We start from the raw sequence: 22,900 nt of genomic DNA on the forward strand, positions 1-22,900 counted from the left end.
CCCGTGGCCGTCCAGGCATCCTCTGTCCGAGCAGCTCCCCCACCTGCTCCAGAGTCCTAGTGTCAGGGCCAGGAGAGGGAATTTGGGATCATCCCTCGGGAACACCTGGTTGAGGCTCTGAGGAGCCAGAAGGCTGATGGGCTCTGGTCAGGGAGAGGGTTTCCCAGCCCAGTGGGCACCCAGGCCCTGGATGCTGTGGCTGGGCAGAATGGTGGGGAGAGTAGGGGCTGGGGTAGCAAGGGTCTCAGGTGAGCAGTGTGAGGGGACCCCAGAGTGGGTGGGATCAAGGGGCCATTCCAGAAATCCCTTTGCTGCAGGCTTTACTCCGGGGTGCCCTTTTTAAAAGCACCCCCCTGTGGTGGAGCTTCATCAGCTGAGGCACTAGGCCTCCCGCTAGCCACAGCAGCCTTGACTGGAACCTCAGCCCAGGCTGAATGGCAGCGCTGTATCATGGGGTGGGAATCATATTTGGAGGCAAAGAACCCTCAAGCCCCTAACCTGAGCCCATAACTCGACCCAGTGAGCCCGGCAGCCTCAGTGGAGGGCCAGAGGGAAAGCGGGCCCCACAGGTGACGGCAGGTCTGGGGAGGCCATGGGGCTGCTCCCCTGGCTTGGGGTCCCCTGCCCAGTGATACTGCTTGGAGCCAAGGGGGTGGGTTGTGGGTGGGTTGGGGCAGCTTAAAGGCTATAGAATTGGTGACCCACAGAGGCCAAGACTCAGAAGAGTTAGACATTTAGGTGCAGAGTTGGTAATCAGAGGCCTCTCCTGAAAATGATATACCTATGCTGGGAGAATGTTCCAAGGCTCAGGAAACCAAACCAACTCTGGATGGTAGCACATTCCAGACCAGGGGGCTCACAGGATCCCCCACGCAGGTTGGGTTTCCAATTGTCCCAGTCTGGGGTTCCCCCTGCAGCTGGCCTCACAGACTCCAGCGTCCAGGGCTGGTGAGTAACCTCAGCCAGAGAGGCAGGGAGGTGGGGGTTTATGGCCTGGACCCTGATTTTCCAGGTTTTTCTCTGGATTCCAGAAATGGGGATTTAAAAACTAGAATCTCCCTGAATTTTCAAAATCAGCAACTTAAAAGGAATTTTTTTTTTTAATTAAAAAGGAAAAGAACTGTCCAGACAAAATAAGATCTGCAGTATCTCTTGAACCCAGGGCCTGAGCCAGAGGAGGGCCAAATCCACTGCATGGCAATTGTTAGACCTCAGTTTCCTCATCCGTAAAGTGGGAAGGGAAATAAACTGATAAATTAACTGATGAAGATCTGAGGATAAACGAGTTGACAAGCGATGTGCTCAGGCCCCAGCCGGCGTAAGCGCCGGTGAATTTTTACCCGTGTTGAGAGGTGGCGACCCTCTGGCGGGGGCCGTCAGTCATCTTGCCTGGGACTGCCATCCCATCCCCTCCCTCTGAGGGGGTGTACTCCCTGACACCGGGAGCCCTCAAACGGCACACCTGCGTCTTGGGCCAGCCCTGGGGATGTTGGAAGGCAGGGAGATGTTCACCCCCTGGGGCCCGGGAGGAGGGGCAGGCAGGGACAGGCAGAGCCGGGGGGTGGGTCTAGCTGGCGCCTGGTACATAGTAGGTGCTCCATAAATGTTTATTGAATGAATGAATGGAGGCCATGCAGGCAGAGGCAGCCGCGAGTGCGCAGGCACTGGTGAAAGAGCGGGTCCTGCAGACTGGTGAGTAGTGCCCAGGGGCTGCAGCTGAGTGGGGTCTGGGGTTTGTTGGAGGGGTGGGGGGAGAGGCCAGCAGGGGCAGGTGGGGAGACAGGGGCCAGGTGGGGAGTCGGGGGGCCAGTGGGGGAGGTGGGGGTCAGATGAGGGAGGCAGAGTCAGTGGGAGAGGTGGGGCCCAGGGGAGGGGGGAGAGCTAAGGGAAGGCAGGGTTCAGGTGGGGAGGCAGACCCCTGAGAAGCCTGGAGGATTCTGGGAAAGCCAGGATATGACCCCTGGGGTGGGACTAGGAGGTCACATGCTGCCCCCAAGTGCCTGGCGGTAGGTGGGTGGTGGGCCTGCTTGGGTCTGGAGGGTGGGTATCAGGGAGCTGACAGCACCAGGACGCTAGACGGGGTTCCCAGAGGCCAAGCCCTTTGCTAGGAACCTTCCATCCTCCTGCCTGTCTCTCTCACCTGAGGACTGGACAGATGCGGGCAGCCCTGGGGGCAGGGGAGGCACAGGAACAACTCAGTCCATGGGGCACACAGTGGGCAGTTTAGAGAGGGCTTTGTGTGGTCCCAGCAAACCCATGAGACACATGGGCACTGCTGCTCTCCCCCTGAACAGACGAGGAAACTGAGGCCCAAGGAAGTGAGGCAGTAACTTGCCCGAGGCCATGCAGTGAGCCAGTTGTCTGTACATCTTTGACCCAGAACTGATGCTCTCTCCATAACAGCCCATGGTACAGCAAACTAACCCCAAGCCCCTTTTTGGCTAAGGTGACGGGGCTTGGAGGTATATGCTCAATACAACGAGGCCCTGAAAGCCCATCAAGCACCCTGTAGCTCTCAGCGGTGGCTGTGATTGACATTCAGTCCTTTTGGGTTAGATGGAAGCTTAGCAAAGACAGGGCGTGTCCATCTGCTACAGTGATGGGCACACAGTAGGTGCACTATAAATACTTGTGGAGTGTGTGAGCAACAGGGCTGAGTGTGTGGCTGGTTGAAGCCAGGGGCGAGCTGCGGGCAGGTTCCTTGGCTCAGGCCTGGTGCCGGATTCCCTGGGATGCAGCTGTGGTCTGCTCACCCAGGGCAGGATGGCACAGACGTGGGAGTGGGTGCAGAGGCAGTGAAGGGCAGAAGGCAGCTCCCTCGAGAGCCCCAGCAGCTGGCACACAGGGCTGAGACTAACAAGACGTGATTGAATGGGGGTGGACAGAACCCAGGAAGGACCCGGGTGAAACTCACACACTGCCCAGCGCAGCTGCAGGACGTTCCAAGGGCATCAGGGCTGTCTGACAGTGTGCGGGAGGGGGCCTGGGGGTCTGGTTGACATCTAGGACAAGGTGAGGACACCATGTGGGGTGCACACTTGTGGTGAATTTACAGAAGCTTGGAGCCAAACCGAGGAGGCAGAGGGATGGTGCTTAGACCACGTTGGTCCTGATACTTGGCTCCAGGCAGCTGGACCCAAGGGTGGGGGGGATCTGACACGGCGGCATAGGAGGAGCAGGTAGAGGATGGGGGGCTCTTTATCCTGGGCAAATGGAGTGCAGGGGCATGTGATGACAGGTTAGCAAACACTGAAGGGCCTTTGTGCAGGGGATTGGCCTCATTCTCAGTGATCAGAGATGCACAAGGGGCCAGGTTTGGCTCTGTAATATAAGGAGAGATACCTAACAATCAGAGCTGTTCGAGAAAGGAATACTCTCAGAAGAGTGCTGAGATCCCCATTGCTGGAGGTATGCAAGTTTGAGGAAGTCATTGTCTGGAGGAATCCTGGAGAGTCTGGGAGTTCTAACAGCTCAGGCTTACCTGGGTTCCTGGCTGTGTGGTCTTGGGTGGATCACTGAATCTCTCCAAGCCTCAGTTTCCTCATCTGTAAAATGGGTAGCATAGGGGGGTCATGGAGATAAAAGGAAAGCACACGTTAGGACCCCATCAGCAGTGGGGCTCCTTCCTCAGATGTTTAACATCCTGACTCAGCGAAGCCAGGGACTCCAGGATCCCACCCTTCCACACACACCATGGACTGAGTGTCTGCTACACACCTACCCCTGTTCTAGGCTCTGAGGGTACACAACTGAACAAGATAAGGTCCTGCTTTGCTTTCATTCTGGGGTTGGGGCCGGGGACAGATAAAGAACACGATGCCGTCAGGTGTTGTGAGGGGACGAAAGCCAGGTTGAGTGTCGGGTGAGTTATCTTAGATGTGGTGTCAGGGAAGGCCTGGTTGAAGCAAGGCAGCAAGTGGTGTGGATATCGGAGGAAGAGCATTCCAGGCAGAGAACAGCATGCGCAAAGGCCCTGAGATGGGAGTGGGCCTGGGGCATGTGAGGAAACCAGCTGGCTTGGAATAAGTACTTCCTGACTGACGGAGAAATTAAAGTCTCTTGTGCCTTGGGGACAATCCACGCTTGCACTTTCCTCTGGTAGGGAGGGAGGTGCCTACACCAGGGGCCAGAGACTCACCAGTCGGCCAGTGAATGTCCAGTGCCTGCTGTGGGCTCAGCTCTTTGGAAGAAACCAGGGCAGGAGAGTGCCAGTCTTCTAATCTGTAAAATGAGGCTAACGATACCAGTCATACAGGATTAATTAAAAAATAAAAAAACAAGAAAAACTTGAGGAATTGAAATATCAGGCACAAATGAGGTATTGGGTAAGGGGTAGCTATGAATATCTTACAAACCAGAAGGCTAATGCCCAAAGAGGTTAATTAACGTTCCCAACATCACACAGCTCAATAGGTAGCAGGATCAGGATTCAACCCCAGGTCCCTTTGCTTCCAAGACGCTTGCTGGTTCCTCTCTGCCCTGCAGCTAGGACTCGCTGCAACTAAAATTTCCAAATGGTTAACTTACCAAACAGTTGTTCAACGGTGATGGTATAACGATCCTCATTTTAGAGATGAGGCACTGAGGACCAGAGAGGGGAGCAGCCTGCCTGAGGAACCTGGGAGAGGTGGAGGCAGTGCCAGGACTCAGGTGTCTGGCCCCGTGGCCTGCACTGCTGCCCTCAGGGGGTGGTAGCCTTTACCCCCAAGGGCAGAGGCAGCAGCCCATCTCGGGGATCCCTGGCCTGATGCTGCACTTCTAGCCAAGAGAGATGATGCGGCCACCCGCCCGTGAGTTCTGGCTGAGCCCCAGGAGTACCTGGTCCTCCTAATCCCGGCTAATGACACTGACATGGACGGTGACAATGGCATTTTGGGGAGCCTTGGCCAGCCTGGCCTGGGGAAGAGTCCTGCCAGGGCTTATCAGCTGCTGCAAATGGGATTTCCCTGGCTAAGCCTCATGTCCCCTGCTTCTGGGAGGCAGGAACAGGGACAGCACCCCCCCCCGCCCCCACCTTGGAGCCAGCTGGTGTCCTGTGGGAAGTGGTCCTGTGAGCAGGAGCCTGAGGAGGTGCATTTGTGGGGCCTCCTGCCCTGTACACAGTGTGCTCCCCTCCACTAATGTAGTGGGGTTTTGTGGAACCTTGGGAGATGGGTGACACCTGGCCTCACAGATGGGGAAACTGAGGCTTGGGGAGGGCTTCTGACCCACCGAAGTTCTTGTAGGCGACCAGCTCGTTACCTTCCCTGCTGACCTCTCTCCCTGAGGAAATGATGATTCAAACCACAAGAACAAGAGTAGCTGCCATTAAGGGGGCCCTCACTATGGCTGCACAACAGGACTTCATGGTTTGCTTGTGGCATCTCATGCAGCCTGGAGAGGAAGGGGCTATTGTTCCACTTCATGGGTGGAGAAACTGAGGCCTGTGGAGGGGGAAGTGGCATGTCCAGTGTCCTGGGGATGGCTGGTGGGGAGCCCACTCCAGGCCAGTAACGTCCCAGGTCAGGATCTCTGTCAACTGCCACCCTGGATCCTGAGCCTGACCTGCCACCAGCTGGTCCTGGGACCCTGACTCTGAACTCAGCTTCCCCTCTGAGAAGGGCTGGGATTGGGCCAAGCAAGGGTGCCTCATCTCTCCAGCTCTGAGGCTCTGGGATCCCGCGGCCGCAGAGGGGCCTGGAACCTCGCAGCACCGGGCGGGAAGGGCGCAGAGACGTGCTGGATAACCGGGGACTCTCACCTGTGGGGGCCTGGGCGATTCTGCAGGCCCACGGCAAGTGCCCAGTTCTGAAGCGAGCGCCTGGCGGGCCCCACCGGGGTTCTCCCTCCCCGCCCCTCGGTCCCAGCGTGTCCCCATGCCCGGGGAAACCACTCAGCGCGCAGCCGGCCAGGCCGGGGACCGCCCCAAGAGGCCTCCGACCTCGCCACGGTCCTTTTCTCGGTGATGGAAGGGAGAAGTCCCCTTAAAAGAGGTGCTGGCGGGGCCTTTCTGGCCCCTGCTCCCCCATGCACGTGAGCACCGCGTCAGGCACAGGGGCGGGGAGCGTCTGGGGAAGAAGCATTGGGGGAGCCAACGGCTCTGGGGCGCTGGGTCACGGGTCTGCTCAAGACTCTCGGCTAGGGGCAGTGCCGGGCGGGAGAGAGCGCCTCGGCAGCACCCCCAGGCCACGCCCCTCCAGGCGGCCCCCAGCCCCTCCCCCGAGGCCACGCCCCTCCAGGCGGCCCCCAGCCCCTCCCCCGAGGCCACGCCCCTCCAGGCCGCCCCTTGCCGGCTCCCCCGAGGCCACGCCCCTCCAGCTGCCCCGGCAGGAATCTCGGTTTAGCACCACTTAGGCCCCAGGCAGCAAAGGCCTTTGCTTCCCAGCGGCTGCTTCCTGCCTGCGTCCCGCCCCGCTGGCAGCGTTTTGGGGCTCCGCCAAGCCCAGAGCTCTTCTGGCCCCCCATGCCCTGGGTTGGTGGGCAGCAGGCGCTCGCATCCCCTCCTCCACCGCTGGCTGCCCGCTACCACAGCCGCTCTCTCCATCTATCTCTGTCCCTCCGTCTCTCCCTGCTTGCTGCTTCCATATTTTTGCTTTTCCGTCATTGCCAGTCTCCTCCTCTCTCTGCAGCTCCCACCTTCCTTTCTCTCCCCACAGCCCGGGTGTGAGGAAAAGGAGAGGGTCCTGCTCTGCCCGTGTGTGTGTGTGTGTGTGTGTGTGTGTGTGTGTGTGTGTGTGTGTGTGTGTTTTGGGGGATTACCCGTGCGGGAGGAGGGAGAGGGAAGGAGAGGGTCCTGCTCTGCCCGTGTGTGTGTGTGTGTGTGTGTGTGTGTGTGTGTGTGTGTCTGTGTGTGTGTGTGTGTGTGTGTGTGTGTGTGTGTTTTGGGGGATTACCCGTGCGGGAGGAGGGAGAGGGAATGACCTTGCCTGTCTGACCTCCAGGCCCCTCAGCCCCAGGCAGGCGAGAACCTAGGCTGCCACCACGCGTGCACACACACACAGACACACACACACACACACACACGCACGCACACGCACTGCACACCTTGAGTGGGAGAGCGGCTGGGCGGGGGGCCAAGTGCTGCTGTCAGCACCTCCGCAGCCTTGCCGTCCCATCCCGGCTGCGTCAGGCTCGCTGGGTGGCGGGCGCGCAGCCCAGGGCGAGGACAGGGCAGCTGACGCACATGGGACGGGGTGGCGGGGAGCCTCTCTCCCCTTTGTCTGACTCACGGGGTGGGAAGCCAGGCCCCGGCTCAAGCTGTCCTGGAGATCAGGAGGAGGGAGAGAGAGGCCCACAGCAGGGTCACCTTGAGGGCAGAGCTTAGAGGCTGGGGTGAGGGCACAGTGGAGCCCTGTCCCCCAAACCTGTGTCCCCCCTCTTTCTCCCGCCTTCCCTCACCCTCTGCTTCTTTACATGCCCTCAGCCTGGCCTGGGCTTTCCTGAGACAGATTGCATTGTCCAGCAGCCACTGGGCCTGGCTGGGGGAAGGGGGTGGCCTGAGCACATCAGGTCTCCTGAGGCCTTGGGGTGGCTAAAGTCACACAGGTCACGCGTGCATTTAACATGCCCACATAGAGGCAGGTGTCTGCGTTCTCGAGAGATGTCCCCCATGCCTGTACTCCTGCACACACAAGCACACCCATACATTTGTGCCCTCATCCTGTGTACACAAGCATCTGTGTGCACACACGCCTGCCCACACACTCTTCTGCTTGTACACGTCAGCACATCCTGCAGCAGCACCTGCATGCGCACCTGCATACCAATGCGGTCCCCAGACGTTCCCAGACGCAGGAGGAGGGACCGTGCCTGGAGCTGACGAAGGTTCTGTGACAGGTGGGCTCACGGATCCCTGAAGTGGCGAGCTTGGGGGGCTCAGCCTCCTGCAGAACAACCTTTCTGTCTGTGGGAGGGGAAACTGAGGTCTAGAGAGGGGTGATACTAGCCCAGGGTGTCCCTGAAATCAGTGGCCAAGCCTGACAGGAGCCCCTCCATCCCTGAGACCTTTCGGTGGCACAGCTAAGAACAGAATACTGTCTCCTTCCCAGACAAACCCCTTCCTGCCCCACTGCCTGGTGGCCCGGCCCCGACCACCCATTGTCTGGCCCCTCGGCCAGAGCTGACCCTGCAGGGCACAGGGAGGAGGGAGGCCGGCCTGGAGGCCCTGCTCAGCACCGCCTCCAACGCAGCCTCCAGTCTTCAACCCCGGGGGCCATCTGGACGTCTCGCTCAGTGGCCAGCGCCTCCACCAAAACCACCCTCCACGCTCCTCTTTTTGGATTTCACTTCCTCGGTTCCTTCCCTCTGTTCCAGCCCTCTGGGGCCCAGTGCTGCAAATTGGTTTTGCTTTTACGGTGAAGATTTAAACATTATTTTCCTGAGCACTCTCTTTCCTGGAGTTTCCTAGGGGGAGGAGGCTCTTGTGAATGGTCTTTGGCTTCCTTTACCCAAACATGGATTTCTCCGGCCTAAGCTTCTCCTCTGGCCCCTGCGCAGGGCAGAGGGAGGGATACCTGAGCTGTGGCTGTGGTTGGGAACACACCGAGGTGGGAGCTAGGCCGGGGTCTGGCCAAGGGACTGTGCCACCTGCTGGGCAGCTGGGGGCAAGCTCCCTGGGTCTGGGGCTCATTTTCCCCACTTGTAAAGTGAGGGCTGACTCAGATGTCTTTTAGGGTTGCTGGCTCTGCTGGCCTTGTCCCCTGCCCCTCTGCATCTGGGAGTGGGGCAGGTACAGGCCCTGGTTCACCAACCACTTTCCCATGGCTCATCTTGCTTCTTCCTCCCAGCAAAGGGCCAGGCAGGGACCTGGTCCCCATTTATTGATGTGGAAACAGACTCAGAGAAGTGGTGTGATTTATCCAGATACTCAGGCAGGGGTGGAAAGGGGCTTCAGGTTCATGTTCATGGTGTCTTGGGAAGCTTGGTGCTGGCCCAGGCTGTGCTGTGTGACTCGGGGCAGGTCCCTGCCCCTCTCTGGGCCTCTGGCTCTCCAGCCAATGGAAGGGGAGTGTGAGGCTTCAGCCTTGCTCTTCCCAAGGCCTCTGGCTTCTTCCCCTGCCTGAGGCCCCCCTCTAGGATCAGGGCGATCTCCTGGAAAGCCCTTGGGGGAGGTGATATTGGGGGGTGGCTCTGGCTTCCCAGACACTTTCCCTCTCTTTCCCTTGGCTCTGCTTCCACCCAGAGGATGATCCCTCCGTGTCCCCTCCCTCTGTGGGAGACCCCAGCCTCTGCATTCCCCTACTTGGGGGGGGGGGGGGCTCAGCCACGCTGCTCTGCCTCCCCTCCCCCATGGAAGCCAAGACAAGGGAATTATTTTTGGAACGAGAGCAGTTACACAACAAATGAATTATTTATCTTTGGGCATGGAGGAAAGGAGGCATTTTGCGGGGCTTCTTAATTCTTTATCTGGATCAGGGGATGCCCGCTTGGGTATGTGGACGTATGTATATGGGCCTGCTTACTGCAGACATGGGTGGCATTTGTGCTCGTGTCTGTGTACCTGTCTGTGTGCACGCTGTGGAGTTTTGGCTCAAGGGTGGGGTGGGGTTTGCAGGTCTTTGGGCAGGTGGGTGGGTGGGTGGGGATGTTGAGCATACGCAGGGTATGTGTGTAAGGTGAGTGGGCACCTGTTGCTCTCCCTTCTCTGCCACCGTCCTCAGCCTCTGTTCCCCCCCCACCCTTTTCTTCTGTCTCCCTCCTTCTCTGTCCCCAGCTCTCTCCTCCCCCTCTGACCACCCTTTACCAGTCATCCCTTCTTTTATGTAATGGGACCCCAGAGTGCTTGCTGGTGCAGAGGCTCCCCGGGGAGAGGGTGTAGAGCGTGGAGAGGGACCTGGGGCATGATGGAGCTTCAGGGGGCCCTGCTGTGCCCTCACTGACCTGCCACCCTCTCTCGGTGCTTCCTTTCAGGAACCAGGGGGCAGATGGGTCTCTTCCTTCCTCTCCCCATCCCTCGCGCTGCCCCCTCACCAAAGCTCCACTCTCCTGCCTCCTCTGGGAACCGTCTGAAGTTCTGAGCCCAGAAACCAAGGAAGAAGTGAAGGAGGAGGGACTGGAAGTCAAAACCAGAGAACCTGTAGGAGAGAGGCACAAAGCCGGGGAAGCAGGCTGAGGGGCCCTGGCTCCCCTAGCCCCGGCCAGGCCGCGGTGCCCAGTGCCTGGGTGTGGCGCCCGCGAAGGCTGCTGGCCGTCAGCACTAGCTGGGGGGCCCCCGTGCTGGGGGTCACCCCCAAGATGGTGGCGACCCTGGGGAGGACTGTGCTGCCAGCCCTGGCCTCCGGCCGCTAGGCTCCCCACCACGCCCAGGCCCCATACCCCGAGGCCGGCCTGCCAGGGGCCAGCGGCCGGTGCCATGCTGCGCCTCGGGCTGTGCGCCGCCGCGCTGCTGTGCGTGTGCCGGCCGGGCGCTGTGCGCGCCGACTGCTGGCTCATCGAGGGCGACAAGGGCTACGTGTGGCTGGCCATCTGCAGCCAGAACCAGCCGCCCTACGAGACCATCCCGCAGCACATCAACACCACGGTGCACGACCTGAGACTCAACGAGAACAAGCTCAAGGCCGTGCTCTACTCCTCGCTCAACCGCTTCGGGAACCTCACCGACCTCAACCTCACCAAAAATGAGATCTCCTACATCGAGGACGGTGCCTTCCTGGGCCAGTCGAGCCTGCAGGTCCTGCAGCTGGGCTACAACAAGCTCAGCAACCTGACGGAGGGCATGCTGCGTGGCATGAACCGCCTGCAGTTCCTCTTTGTGCAGCACAACCTCATCGAGCTGGTGACGCCGACCGCCTTCTCCGAGTGCCCCAGCCTCATCAGCATCGACCTGTCCTCCAACCGCCTCAGCCGCCTGGACGGTGCCACCTTCGCCAGCCTTGCCAGCCTGATGGTGTGCGAGCTGGCCGGCAACCCCTTCAACTGCGAGTGTGACCTCTTCGGCTTCCTTGCCTGGCTCGTGGTCTTCAACAACGTCACCAAGAACTACGACCGCCTGCAGTGCGAGTCGCCGCGGGAGTTCGCCGGGTACCCGCTGCTCGTGCCCCGGCCCTACCACAGCCTCAACGCCATCACCGTGCTCCAGGCCAAGTGCCGCAACGGCTCGCTGCCCGCCCGGCCCGTGAGCCACCCCACGCCCTTCTCCACCGACACGCAGAGGGAGCCCGACGAGAACTCGGGCTTCAACCCCGAGGAGATCCTCTCGGTGGAGCCGCCTGCCTCGTCCACCACCGACGCAGCGGCCGGGCCCGCCATCAGCCTGCACCACGTCACCTTCACCTCGGCCACCCTGGTGGTCACCATCCCTCACCCCTACAGCAAAATGTATGTGCTGGTTCAGTACAACAACAGCTACTTCTCTGACGTCATGACTCTCAAGAACAAGAAAGAGATAGTCACGCTTGACAAGCTGCGGGCACACACGCAATACACCTTCTGCGTGACCTCGCTGCGGCACAGCCGCCGCTTCAACCACACCTGCCTGGCCTTCACCACGCGGGATGCCGTCCCGGGCGACCTGGCGCCCAGCACCTCCACCACCACCCACTACATCATGACCATCCTGGGCTGCCTCTTCGGCATGGTCATCGTGCTGGGCGCCGTCTACTACTGCCTGCGTAAGCGGCGCCTGCAGGAGGAGAAGCAGAAGTCTGTCAATGTCAAGAAGACCATCCTGGAGATGCGCTACGGGGCCGACGTGGATGCCGGTTCCATCGTCCACACCGCCCAGAAGCTGGGGGAGCCCCCCGTGCTGCCCGTGTCCCGCATGTCCTCCATCCCCTCCATGATCGGGGAGAAGCTGCCCACCGCCAAGGGGCTGGAGGCTGGGCTGGACACGCCCAAGGTGACCACCAAAGGCAACTACATGGAGGTGCGCACTGGGGCGGGCGGGGACGGCCTGGCCCGGCCCGAAGATGACCTCCCAGACCTCGAGAACGGCCAGGGCTCGGCCGCCGAGATCTCCACCATCGCCAAGGAGGTGGACAAGGTCAACCAGATCATAAACAACTGCATCGACGCCCTCAAGCTGGACTCGGCCTCCTTCCTGGGGGGCGGCGGTGGCGGCGGCGGGGACCCCGAGCTGGCCTTTGAGTGCCAAGCCCTCCCTGCAGCCGCCACCGCCCCCTCGGCCACCGCCCCTGGAGGGGCGCTGGAGCGGCCCAGCTTCCTCTCCCCCCCCTACAAGGAGAGCTCCCACCACCCGCTGCAGCGCCAACTGAGCGCCGATGCTGCCGTGACCCGCAAGACCTGCAGCGTCTCGTCCAGCGGCTCCATCAAGAGCGCCAAGGTCTTCAGCCTGGACGTGCCCGACCACCCGGCCGCCTCGGGGCTGGCCAAGGGCGACTCCAAGTACATCGAGAAGGGCAGCCCCCTCAACAGCCCGCTGGACCGGCTCCCGCTGGTGCCCGCGGGCGGGGGCGGCGGCGGGGCCGGGGGCATCCACCACCTGGAGGTGAAGCCCGCCTACCACTGCAGCGAGCACCGGCACAGCTTCCCCGCGCTCTACTACGAGGAGGGCGCCGACAGCCTCAGCCAGCGCGTGTCCTTCCTCAAGCCGCTGACCCGCTCCAAGCGGGACTCCGCCTACTCGCAGCTCTCCCCCAGACACTACTACTCGGGGTACTCCTCCAGCCCCGAGTACTCGTCCGAGAGCACGCACAAGATCTGGGAGCGCTTCCGGCCCTACAAGAAGCACCACCGCGAGGAGGTGTACATGGCCGCCGGCCACGCCCTGCGCAAGAAGGTCCAGTTCGCCAAGGACGAGGACCTGCACGACATCCTCGACTACTGGAAGGGGGTCTCGGCCCAGCAGAAGCTGTGAGCCCCTCCTCCCCGGTGAGGTCGGGGGGGCGGGCCGGGGGCGGGGCGCGGCGGGGAGGGTCCCGGGGGCGGGGCGCGGCGGGGAGGGTCCCGGGCGCAGGGGCGGACGCACACGCACACCCACACGCACGCACCCACGCACACACCTGACCACCACCTGACTGTGAACAATAACGGACAGGAAAACGGACATTTTCCTTAAAGTTTACAAACTGATACCGAAACCAGTCATCTTTACTGTGCTGCCCAGGGACTCTGCTGGGGTGTGAGGCGCTGGGGGTGGGATGGGGTGGGGGTGGGGGCTAGGTAAAGACGCCAAAAGAAAGTGTGGGGTCTGGAGCGAGGGACACGTTTAGGGGCCAGGGAACTGGGGCGGAGATGGATTGAAGCCCCTCTGGGGCAAGGGAGAGGGTTCCCCTCTTCCAGCTGGGGGACGGGTCACTTGGAGATTCAGCCTCAGATGGACTTTGGGAAGCATTTCCTTCCCCTTTACGGGTGGGGAAACTGAGGCCCAGACAAAATGAGAAGCCCAGGGTCACACAGCAGGTTAGAATCTAAGTCTCCCAACTTCCCAGCCCAGTCTTCTCCTACCCCCATGACTCCCCATGCCCCCCCATCCTCCATCCACCCACCACCCCTTTCCAAACTGGTTTCCCGGGTCTGAGGGGCTCGAGAGTCAGGAGGGTGTGTTTGTCCATTCTAGAAAGCACCATGGCAGTGCTCCCAGAGTTTGGAGCTGTGGTTCATAATCCTGGGGTGGGGGGGAGCTCCCCACAGCCACCGCCAGCACCCAGGAGAGGAGGGAGGGTCTGACAGGGAAGGGGCTGCAGCAAGGGGACATTGCACCAACTCCCTTCAAGTGTCTTCCAAGTAGCCTGGGAGCGGCCTGTGGGGTCTGAGGAGAGCGGGGTTCATGGGGGTGCCAGCTCCTTTGGCATCTCAGGTGCAGACCTCCACACCCTGGCCCCCCAGCTTCTCTGGGCCTCCAGAACCCCCACCCATCCCAGAAGGGTGGCAGTGAATGGTGATTCATGGGGATGAGGGGAGGGGCAGGCTGAATGGGGGACTCTTTTTGCCTGTGCAGCCCCACATCCTGGCCTCCCATCTGCCTGACTCCCCTAACATGGAGCAGCTTCTGAGCCTGCCCAGAAGTAGGAGGGCTTTCCCACCGACACCCTTTTGGCTGTGCCACCCCTGGCCCAAGGGACTCTTACATTTCCAAGGAAGTGGCCGCTTTCTTTTCTGACCCCCCCCCACCATCGAACAAAGCACAAAAGGTGAGGTGCCCCCCACCCCTCCCCCCAGTGGGGAGCAGGCTGGGTTCGTGGAGCCCCTCCCCCCCCCCGCCAGCCTCTGTCGCCATGGCAACCCCAGGGATGGCAGTTGGTGCCCAGGGCGGCGGTTGGGCTCCCGGGGGTGCTCTCTCTCAGTGTGGGCGGCAGAAGGCAGCGCGGAGGGCAGGGCCAGGCAGCGGCTGCTGGGCTCGAGCACCAGGGCGTCCTGGGGGCAGCTCCAAGTGGGCAAATGCGGGGCCTCCGACGCAGTCAGGATGCTGAGGGGCCGTAGTCTGTCACCCCTTTATCTTCGGGTGGGAGGTGGGGCCTACAGTGGGGGTGCTGGGACCGGAAAGCCAGTGCCATCCCCTCTGGGGGGGCTCCAACAAGCTTCCTGCTGGGGGTAGAGTTTGGGGGCAAGAGGACACCTCTCTCACCAATTTTGGGGACGGACAGAGCCTGGGGTTCACACTGGAGGTGATGTTTGTCAGGAGAGGACTGTTTCTGGGAAGAGGTGGGAAGAGGGCCAGCACGGATAAGCAGAGCAGACCTCCCCCAAAACCTGCCCCCCAATCCCTCCCCACACCGGATTGGCAAAACTGAGAAAAGCAAGCAGGCAGAGACGCCGCTGGTGTGAAAAAGCAGATTCCCTGTTATATTTGCATGATGATTTTACTGTATTTTTCTGAACAAACATCTGTCGTGTATGTGCCAGTTTGTCCAGACTCCCCTGCCATCCCCTCCTCCCCATCCCACCCCTTTTCCCCAAGTTTCCTCTGTTGTGAGCTGACGAGCAGTTCTTGAAACCCGGGGAGGGGCCAGCTCTGCAAAAGACCCAAAACAGGTGCCACCAAAACACAGCCCCTGCCACACAGTCACCTCCTTTCTTTCTGGGCTGCCTCCCCTGCCCCTGGTTTCATCCCATCCGTCCTCGCCCCTTCCCCTACCCCATGCCAGGGAAGAGCCACCCCAGGAAAGTCTCGATGAGACCTCATCTCCCATCTCCCAGCCTGGGGGAAACGTGTGAGCATCCTCTCGTCTGTCCCACTTGCTCCCATTTTGCAGATGGAGAAGCCAGGGCCCCAAAAGAAGAGGGGCCTGGTGACTTCACCAGCCATGTGGGGTGGGGGATGGGTAGTCATGCTGCTGAGGACAGGAGGCTGAGAGCTTTGGGGGACGGGGAATGGATGGCAGAGGGGGCCATAAGGGGGACTCTGCAGGAGACCTGAGGGGCCTGGGGTTGGTCTGGCCTCCCTAGAGACAGAGCTATCTGCCTGGAGCTTCTGCAGAGGTGCAGGGAGGTTTCACTAGCAGCTGGAGGGGTCTCCATCCATGACATCCCCCAATCATTCCTGGTTGAAGATGACATATAAAAACACACCACCTAACTGGAGGGGGCTTCAAAGATAGGCCCAATGTTTAACAGCCAGCACCCTGCCAACCCTGGGAGGTGAAATGACCTTTGCAGTAAGGTCACATCGTTCTTTGAGGTAGAGCAGTGTCTAAAACCCAGGCTGGACCCTCCAGCGGCCCAGACTAGGCTCCTTGCTCTGGGGATGGGGCCACTGCTTTGTAGCCCATTTTGAAGGGCTTCCTGCTCCTGTGTCCCCTGTCCCATTCCAGATAAATTTTCCCTGGGAGAAAGCAAAATAGTCACAAAAGACAAATGAGCATTTAGATGCAGGAATCTTGGCCAGGCCAGAGAATCCTCTGTCTGTAGTGGCAGTGAGCACGGTGGCCTGGGCCCTGGGCTCCTGGGAAAGGAGGGAAGGGTGTGGGGCCTCGGAGGGGGATAGCTGGGGCCTGGGTGGGGTGGTAGGCCGGCTGTGGGGGGTATGGGTGCCGCTCTTCAGAAATCTTCCGGGAGGCTTCCCTGCCTTGGGCCCAAATGAGGTCACACCTGGGCTTGCCCATCCCTACCAGAGCAGCCCCCCGCTGGAGTGTGTTCCTGGGAGGTGGCACGGCCAGGCCTGTTCTCCCCCGCGAGGACGTGGGAGGCAGGGCTAACAGTGTTGGAGCTTCTGGAAGTGAAAGGCCAAGGTCTCTTAGAGGGAAGCAAGCTCAATCTGGTGGGGTACCTGCTCAGGGGTCCTGGTCTCTCCTCTCCCCTCCACAGGAGGGGCCTTGCTCTGCTCCCCTGAAGCCCCCTCCTAGTGGATGGTGCAGGAGGTATGGTCCCTGGCTGCCTGTGCCCAGGCCGGGGCTCCACCTCTGTGCTGACCTCGGGAAAGGGCTGAGGGTGGCAGGAGCGGAGAGACCCTGAGGGGGCAGCCCAATGGCAGAGGGTAGAGAGCCTGAGCTGGTTGAGGGTCACGGATGTTCCCAACTGGAAGCCGCTTTCCACCGTCCACCCATCCTGGAAAGTTCACAGGAGGGAACAAAAGCTGAGGGGAAGGGAAGGAGAATTTTTAGGGTGACGAGGCCAGGAAGGGGGTCCAGCCTTGGGGACCGCAGGCAAGGAGACAGCTCCCAGCCTCAGAGGGGTTCACCTGCAGTGAAGGGACAGACACCAGACACTCCACAGTGATGGGCGCTGTGCAGAGACTGAGAAAGAACAATTGTCAGGAGAGCAGGGGGAAGTGGGGAAGGGGACTGGGGGGCTGTGGAGGCTGGTCAGGGAGGGTCCCTTGGAGGAGATGACAGGTAGCTGAACTCTGAACGTCAGGTGAGCCAGCCAGTGGTGTGGAGCTGAGTCTGGGGGCAGAGTGTGGGTGGGAGTGGTGAGCCACCCCCCCAAGCACTGTCTCTGGCGACCCCACCAATTCTGCCCTCTCCGTTCTCAGAAGTCCGCTCTTCTAGAAGCATCGGGAGAGGAAACACTCTCGCAGCCCCAGGTTTATAATCCATCTTGACACTCTCCCTTTCTGACCCTACATCCATCTGCCTTCGAGGCGGAACCAGTGCCCACCCGGTTGGCCTCTTAGGGTTGCCGGGAAGTCCGCTGTTAAAGGTCAGCTATCTCCGCCTAGCTATGGGGACGAAGAGGACAGCTCCGGTGGGGAGGGCAGAGGGGTCTGGGTCTCCTGTCCCCTCCCTGCCCCTTGGCCACATAAGCACAGGGCTGGGGCAGGGCCAGGAGCCCGGCGATGGTGGCGAGACCTGACCCGCTTCCCCACCTCCCCCTGGGGAGCCACCATCCCCCGGGGCTGCAGTTTGGCACCTGGGTTGGGTCCTGCATGGGTGGGCTTGGGGCCCTGGGGTGTGAACAGGGGAACCCAAGCTGTGTGCGTGGGAAGTTCCTCTTCTGGGGTTCTTGAACCTTCTCCTTTTCTTCTTTTAGGGGGTAACTTCATTTATTTCTCTTCCCTATATCTGCCTCTTCCCCCACTCCCCCAACCCCTCCTGTTTTAAACTGAATGGCACGAAATCGTTTTCCTCAACTCGGAGATTCCTGTATGGAGAGAATCAATTTCTATATTTGCAATAAATTTCTTATTTAAAACTTTGGGGCCAAGGTCTGTGTTGAGTGTCGCCCCCGTCACCGAGCCTCTGTGCACCCCTTTTTCACAACACCTGCTCTCTTCCTACTGCCACAAGCCCTCCTGTGAGAAAGGCCCTGGGTTCAGCCTGGATTGCTACGGGGGTGCTTTGCGTGGACCCGTGGATGGAGCTCTTCCCCGTGAGTGATGTCACGTATGACATGGGGCAGCTCTGACCCCAGGTGGGCAGTCACTGGCACCTGGGGCTTCTGGTGTCCATGGGGTTTCCTGCTCCCTTGTCACCTCCCTGGGGTTGGTATGGACTTGAGGGACCCTTCTGGAAGGCCCAGCTCTGGGCCCCTCATCCTGCCCCTGCCCAGGAACCGGCTGCCTCCTGTCCCCTCCAAGCTGCCCTCATGCAGCCCAGTGCTGCCGTCCCCAGATAGCTGCAGCCCAGCCGTGGCCTCTCCCTGTCTCTTCTTGCCGGCTGTTCCCCATGTGGCCCAAGTCCTCTGTCCTGATGGAGGTTTCACAACAAATGTCCAGCAGCAGGAGGAGGACAGAGGGGGGACACATTAAAGAGTCAGAAGAGCTGTTACTGGGCTCTCAGGCCCTGCAGCCTGGGCTGTCACTGGGTCTTCGAGCCCCCCTTTGGGCTCCGGGCCCCTGCACCCACATGCCCTTCCTTCTTGCCTATATGTCGACTCCATCAGCCTGGGTCTTTTCCTCCTTGATCAAACGAAGAGCTGCCCAAGGTGTCCATGGACCCTGGATCCAAGTGTCCTGGATCTCCCTCCCAGGTGCCCGAGGCACTGCCTGACTGGATTCAGGGTTAATCCAAAGTTACTGGGAATTTGGAAGTTTCCTCAAGGACAGCTTTGTTTTTGGAAAGGAAAGGCTTATTAAGTGTTGTTTCAGTTTTTAACAGTTTTTATTCACTAAAGTTACAAACTTGAAGACCGTTATCTTTGGTCACACTTACTTATTAGCCTATTTATAAATCTAGCAATGTTATCCTTAACTTTTAAGGGGACATTTAGTTACGTTGGTGTCTTGTACAAATTTAATAAATGTTTTTTGCTATCCAAAGCTTCATAAGTGGAATATATCCGGTTTCCTTACCAGTACATCAATTATTTGATGAACCCACAAAATCTGTGACCGGAATCATTTTCTGCTTACTCCTGTGGTGCCGTGGGGTCCTCCTCTGTCCCCATCCTCTTAGAACATGCTACTTCTAGGGAAACCACAGTCCCGATTGTTGCCTTACTTACACCCCTTCAGTTGGAATCTCAAGGAGGCTCTGATGATCTATTAGAGCAAACATTCCATACCTCTAAAATACCAAAAAAGCCCTGAGAAACACAACCTATGGTATAGAACATAACCTATATGCTTTATAACTTCTCCCAATTCCTTCCAGGGAGGAGACATTCCTCCAGTAATGAAACAAATGCCTCCAAATTTTGGACAGTCCTTGGGGTCAATTTTGGATGAAACCATCTTCCTTGATGGTGGCTCCTATGGACCCGAGATTTCACCTGGGATGGGCAATGGGGCGCTACGGAAGGACCACAATCATGGGGGGACCCTGTTATACAGTTTCCACGTCGTGTCCTCTAAATGGGGCACTTCTCTCAAACTGAGCCTTGCGGGGGTCAAGGAGCCCATGACCTGGTATTCTGTCTTCTCCAGGAAGTCCGCACCCCCACCCACATCCTACCAACCTTTCACCCTACCCAACCTGGGAATCTGCTTCCCTTCCTCCAGATATTTCCCAACTCCTTGGCTGTTACAAGGAGTTTCTGTGGCTACTGCTGGGGATGGGTTTGAAGACGATCACAATTCCCAGGTTTTTCTGATGACTCCTCATTGGTCCTTGTCCAGACAAATTTATTTTGTTTAGTTCTTTTGCTCAATACCCCTCCCCCAAACTCCCAAGTTGCCAAAACGACTTAAATTTCAATTCCTCCAGATCCATCAGAATCAGTCCTTGTACCTGAAATGGATTAGGGGATTCACGGGGGTTGAGCTGGGGTGAGGGGCACCTCAGCCACCTACTCTGGGTCCCTCTGAGGCCTGAGTCCCCTGCATCCTGTCCCGGAGGGCAGGTTGGCTCTGGAACTCACTGGACCTCCTGAAGTTTGGGCCCTCTGGCCTGGCACCCTGGTCTGCCCCTTCCGCAAGGTGCCACCCCTGCCTGTCTGTTGCTCTTTGCTCCACAGCTATGAAACACCCCTGCTCCTTCTCAGAAACGAAAGATGCAACTTTTCTCTTGAGTCAGAAGTGTAGCTCGGGTGCCCATCCAGTGACTTCAGGCTGAACTGCCTGAGCCTGTGCTCGGGTGGAGTGCGGAGCCGCTTGCCAGGCCCCAGCCTCTGTGCACCCCCTTTATCGATCCCCTGCTCTCCTCCTACTGCCACAAGCCCTCCTGTGGGAAAGGCCCTGGATTCAGCCTGGATTGCTACGGGGGTGCTTTGGGTGAGCACTGGATGGAGCTCTTCCCCGTGAGTGATGTCATGTATGACATGGGGCAGCTCTGATCCCAGGTGGGAAGTCACTGACACCTGGGGCCTCTGGTGTCCACGGGTCTTCCTGCTCCCTCGCCACCTTCCAGGGATTGCTGTGGACTTGAGGGACCTTCTGGAAGGCCCAGCTCTGGGCCTCTCACTCTGCCCCTGCCCAGGAACCAGCTGCCTCCTGTCCCCTCCAAGCTGCCCTCATGGCAGCCCAGTGCTGCCGTCCCCAGATAGCTGCAGCCTGGCTGTGGGCTCTGCCTCTCTCCGCTTGCCGGCTCTACACAAAGCGGCCCAAGCCCTCTGTCCTGATGGAGGTTTCACGATAAATGTCCGGCAAGAGGAGGAGGACAGAGGGACACATGTTAGTGGAGAGCGTCAGAGGAGCCATTACTGGGCTCTCAGGCCCTGCAGCCTGGGCTGCCCCTGGGTCTTCGAGTCCCCCTCTGGGCTCCAGGCCCCTGTGCCCGCCTGCCCTTCCTCCTGTCCCCTGAGGCCTCCACCCTGCTGTCGGGAGAAGGGTGTGGGTCCCACAACCCCTTGCTCCAGGAAGGAACTGGAAATCAGGTCTTCAGGAAAGTGGCAATCAAGGATGTTCCCTGGGGTCAGCTGAACCCTCAAGTATGTGCCAGGCTGTGGGTACCGAGACCAAGGTCCTGTCCGTGCCTGCCCCCGTCAGCCCCTCCCAAGGTTTGCTGCCTGGGAGCTGGGTGTCCACACCCCACACGCCCCTCATTCTGTGAGATGCCAGGGGCCACCCGTGAGGCGTGCACGGCGCCCTGGGCCTGGGCCCTGCCCGGCTCCCTGGACCTGCTCCCCCACCTGTGCCCCTCTGCTCCTCACGATCTGTCCTTCCCTGACTCGGACCCTTGCTCCTTGGTGACATGAGCCAAGGGTGTCTTCTGAAGCTGGTCTCCCCAGACCCCAAAGGGTCCCTGACAGTGTACCAAAGTCGCCCACTGGGATGGAGGGAGGGGAGACTGCAAAGCCAGTGTCCCCCTCATCCTGGTGGACCCCGGGCCCTCTGCCAAGTTCCCCTCCACACCCTTCTGCTGCTGCTCAGTCAACAGTACTTGCCAGGCTCCACTAGCCCTCAGGCTCTGCGCACCCCGTCCCTCAGGATTCTGCCAGATTTGCCCTTTAGGGATAAGATGAACAAGTGGGGTGGGCATCATGGGGTCTCAGCATATCCTAGGGCCACAGCTCTCAAGGCCTGGGACCCTGTTCCCATCTCTGGTCAGCTTGGGTGTGGGACCCATTGGCCTCCTGAAGCCACAGCCAGGAAAGCTTCCAGGCCCGGTCAGACCCGTGGCCCCCTGGCCTGCCCCTTCCCCAGGTGCCACCCCTGCCTGCCTGCTGCTCTTTGCTCCACAGCTATGAACCACCCCTGCTCCTTCTCAGGATGAAGCAGGAAAGGTGATCCTTGGGTCATATGTGGAGCTCAGGTCCCCATCCAGTGACCTCAGGCTGAACGGCCTGAGCCTGTGCTCAGGTAAAGCACGGAGATCCCCACCCCCAAGCCACAGCCTCCGTGCACCTGCTTTTCCCAGGCCCCTGCTCTCCTCCAACTGCCACAAGGCCTTTTGCAGGGAGGGCCCTGGATTCGGCCTGGATTGCTACGGGGGTGCTTTGGGTGGACCCCTGGACCCCATGAGTGATGTCATGTATGACATGGGGCAGCTCTGATCCCAGGTGGGAAGTCACTGACACCTGGGGCCTCTGGTGTCCACGGGTCTTCCTGCTCCCTCGCCACCTCCCGGGGATTGCTGTGGACTTGAGGGACCTTCTGGAAGGCCCAGCTCTGGGCCCCTCACCCTGCCCCTGCCCAGGAACCAGCTGCCTCCTGTCCCTCCAAGCTGCCCTCACACAGACCAGGGCTGCCGTCCCCAGATGGCTGCAGCTCAGCCATGGGCTCTCCCTCTCTCTGCTTGCTGGCTCTTCCCCAAGCGGCCCAAGGCCTGTGTCCTGATGGAGGTTTCACAACAAATGTCCAGCAGCATGAGGAGGACAGAGGGACACGTGTTATTGGAGGGAGTCAGGGGAGCTGTTACTGCATCTCAGCTGCCCTCTTCCAGGGCCGCCCCATCCCTGAGACTCGCTGTGGGCTCCAGGCTCCCTGCCCAGCGCCCTCCACAGGGTTCCCTCTATCACTCTGTGCCTTTCCCCCTGCTTGGTTGCTGTTTACTCCTTAGGGGTCCATGGAGCCTGGTTCCACTCCCAGGTGCCCGAGGCCCTGCCTGACTCACTCAGGGTAACCGAAGTTACTGGGAATTTGGAAGTCTCCTCAAGGACAGCTTTGCTTGTGTACACAAATGGCCTATTGAGTTTTTTCTTTGATTTAAAAAAAAATCAAGTCTTCCTCTAAATTCTCAAATTCTGTGATGTCTGCCTTCTAAATATGCACAAACTAATACTCACAAATTTTACCCTTCACTTTTAAGGGGGCTCATGGTTATATTTTGTTCCTGTTTACAAAGTTGATTAAATTTTTCATAAGTGTAATATATCTGATTTCCTTTCAGTCCTTCCATTATTTGATGAACACAGAAAACCTGGTGAATGGAATAATTTCCACTGATTCCCACAGTGTTTGGGGTCTTGCCAGGTCCTGTCCTCTTATCACAGGACTGGTATTTCAAGAAAAATCACAATTGTGATGTGATGTGTGAAAATGTGTGAAAACACACATTCAGGGAGAATTACAAATAGGAAACTCTTCTCCTATTTGACCACATATGGCAAGTATCTAAAATAGCAATTTACCCTGTTATCTTAACCCAAAACAAACTATTTTGGTCCATGGGGTGGGGTGGGGGGAGATATACACACACAAAGTATTAAAAACATCACCCACCGTGAGCCCTCTGTGGGCCATTTTTTAGTGAAACCGTCCCCACCG

General features: G+C 59.3%; 1 protein-coding gene across 9 annotated transcripts in view; it reads left to right on the plus strand.

Annotated features, from left to right (window-relative positions):
* The window catches only part of ELFN2 (extracellular leucine rich repeat and fibronectin type III domain containing 2), a 50,403-nt gene extending 37,585 nt beyond the window's left edge, over positions 1–12,818 (plus strand). For 6 of the 9 annotated variants that reach the window (XM_037847674.1, XM_037847673.1, XM_037847671.1 and 3 more), the window contains one exon: positions 9,889–12,818. In XM_037847674.1, the coding sequence (XP_037703602.1) occupies positions 10,331–12,793 (2,463 nt within the window). In that variant the 5' untranslated portion in view covers positions 9,889–10,330 and the 3' untranslated portion in view covers positions 12,794–12,818. Of the gene's footprint in view, positions 1–696; positions 1,693–4,732; positions 4,791–7,704; positions 7,816–9,888 lie in introns of those variants that run through there. The other 3 variants (XM_037847670.1, XM_037847669.1, XM_037847676.1) reach the window with 3 other exon arrangements.
* The last annotated feature ends 10,082 nt before the right edge of the window (positions 12,819–22,900 follow it).

Source organism: Choloepus didactylus, chromosome 8 (genome assembly GCF_015220235.1).
Source record: "Choloepus didactylus isolate mChoDid1 chromosome 8, mChoDid1.pri, whole genome shotgun sequence".
In the NCBI taxonomy this organism is placed as follows: domain Eukaryota; kingdom Metazoa; phylum Chordata; class Mammalia; order Pilosa; family Megalonychidae; genus Choloepus; species Choloepus didactylus.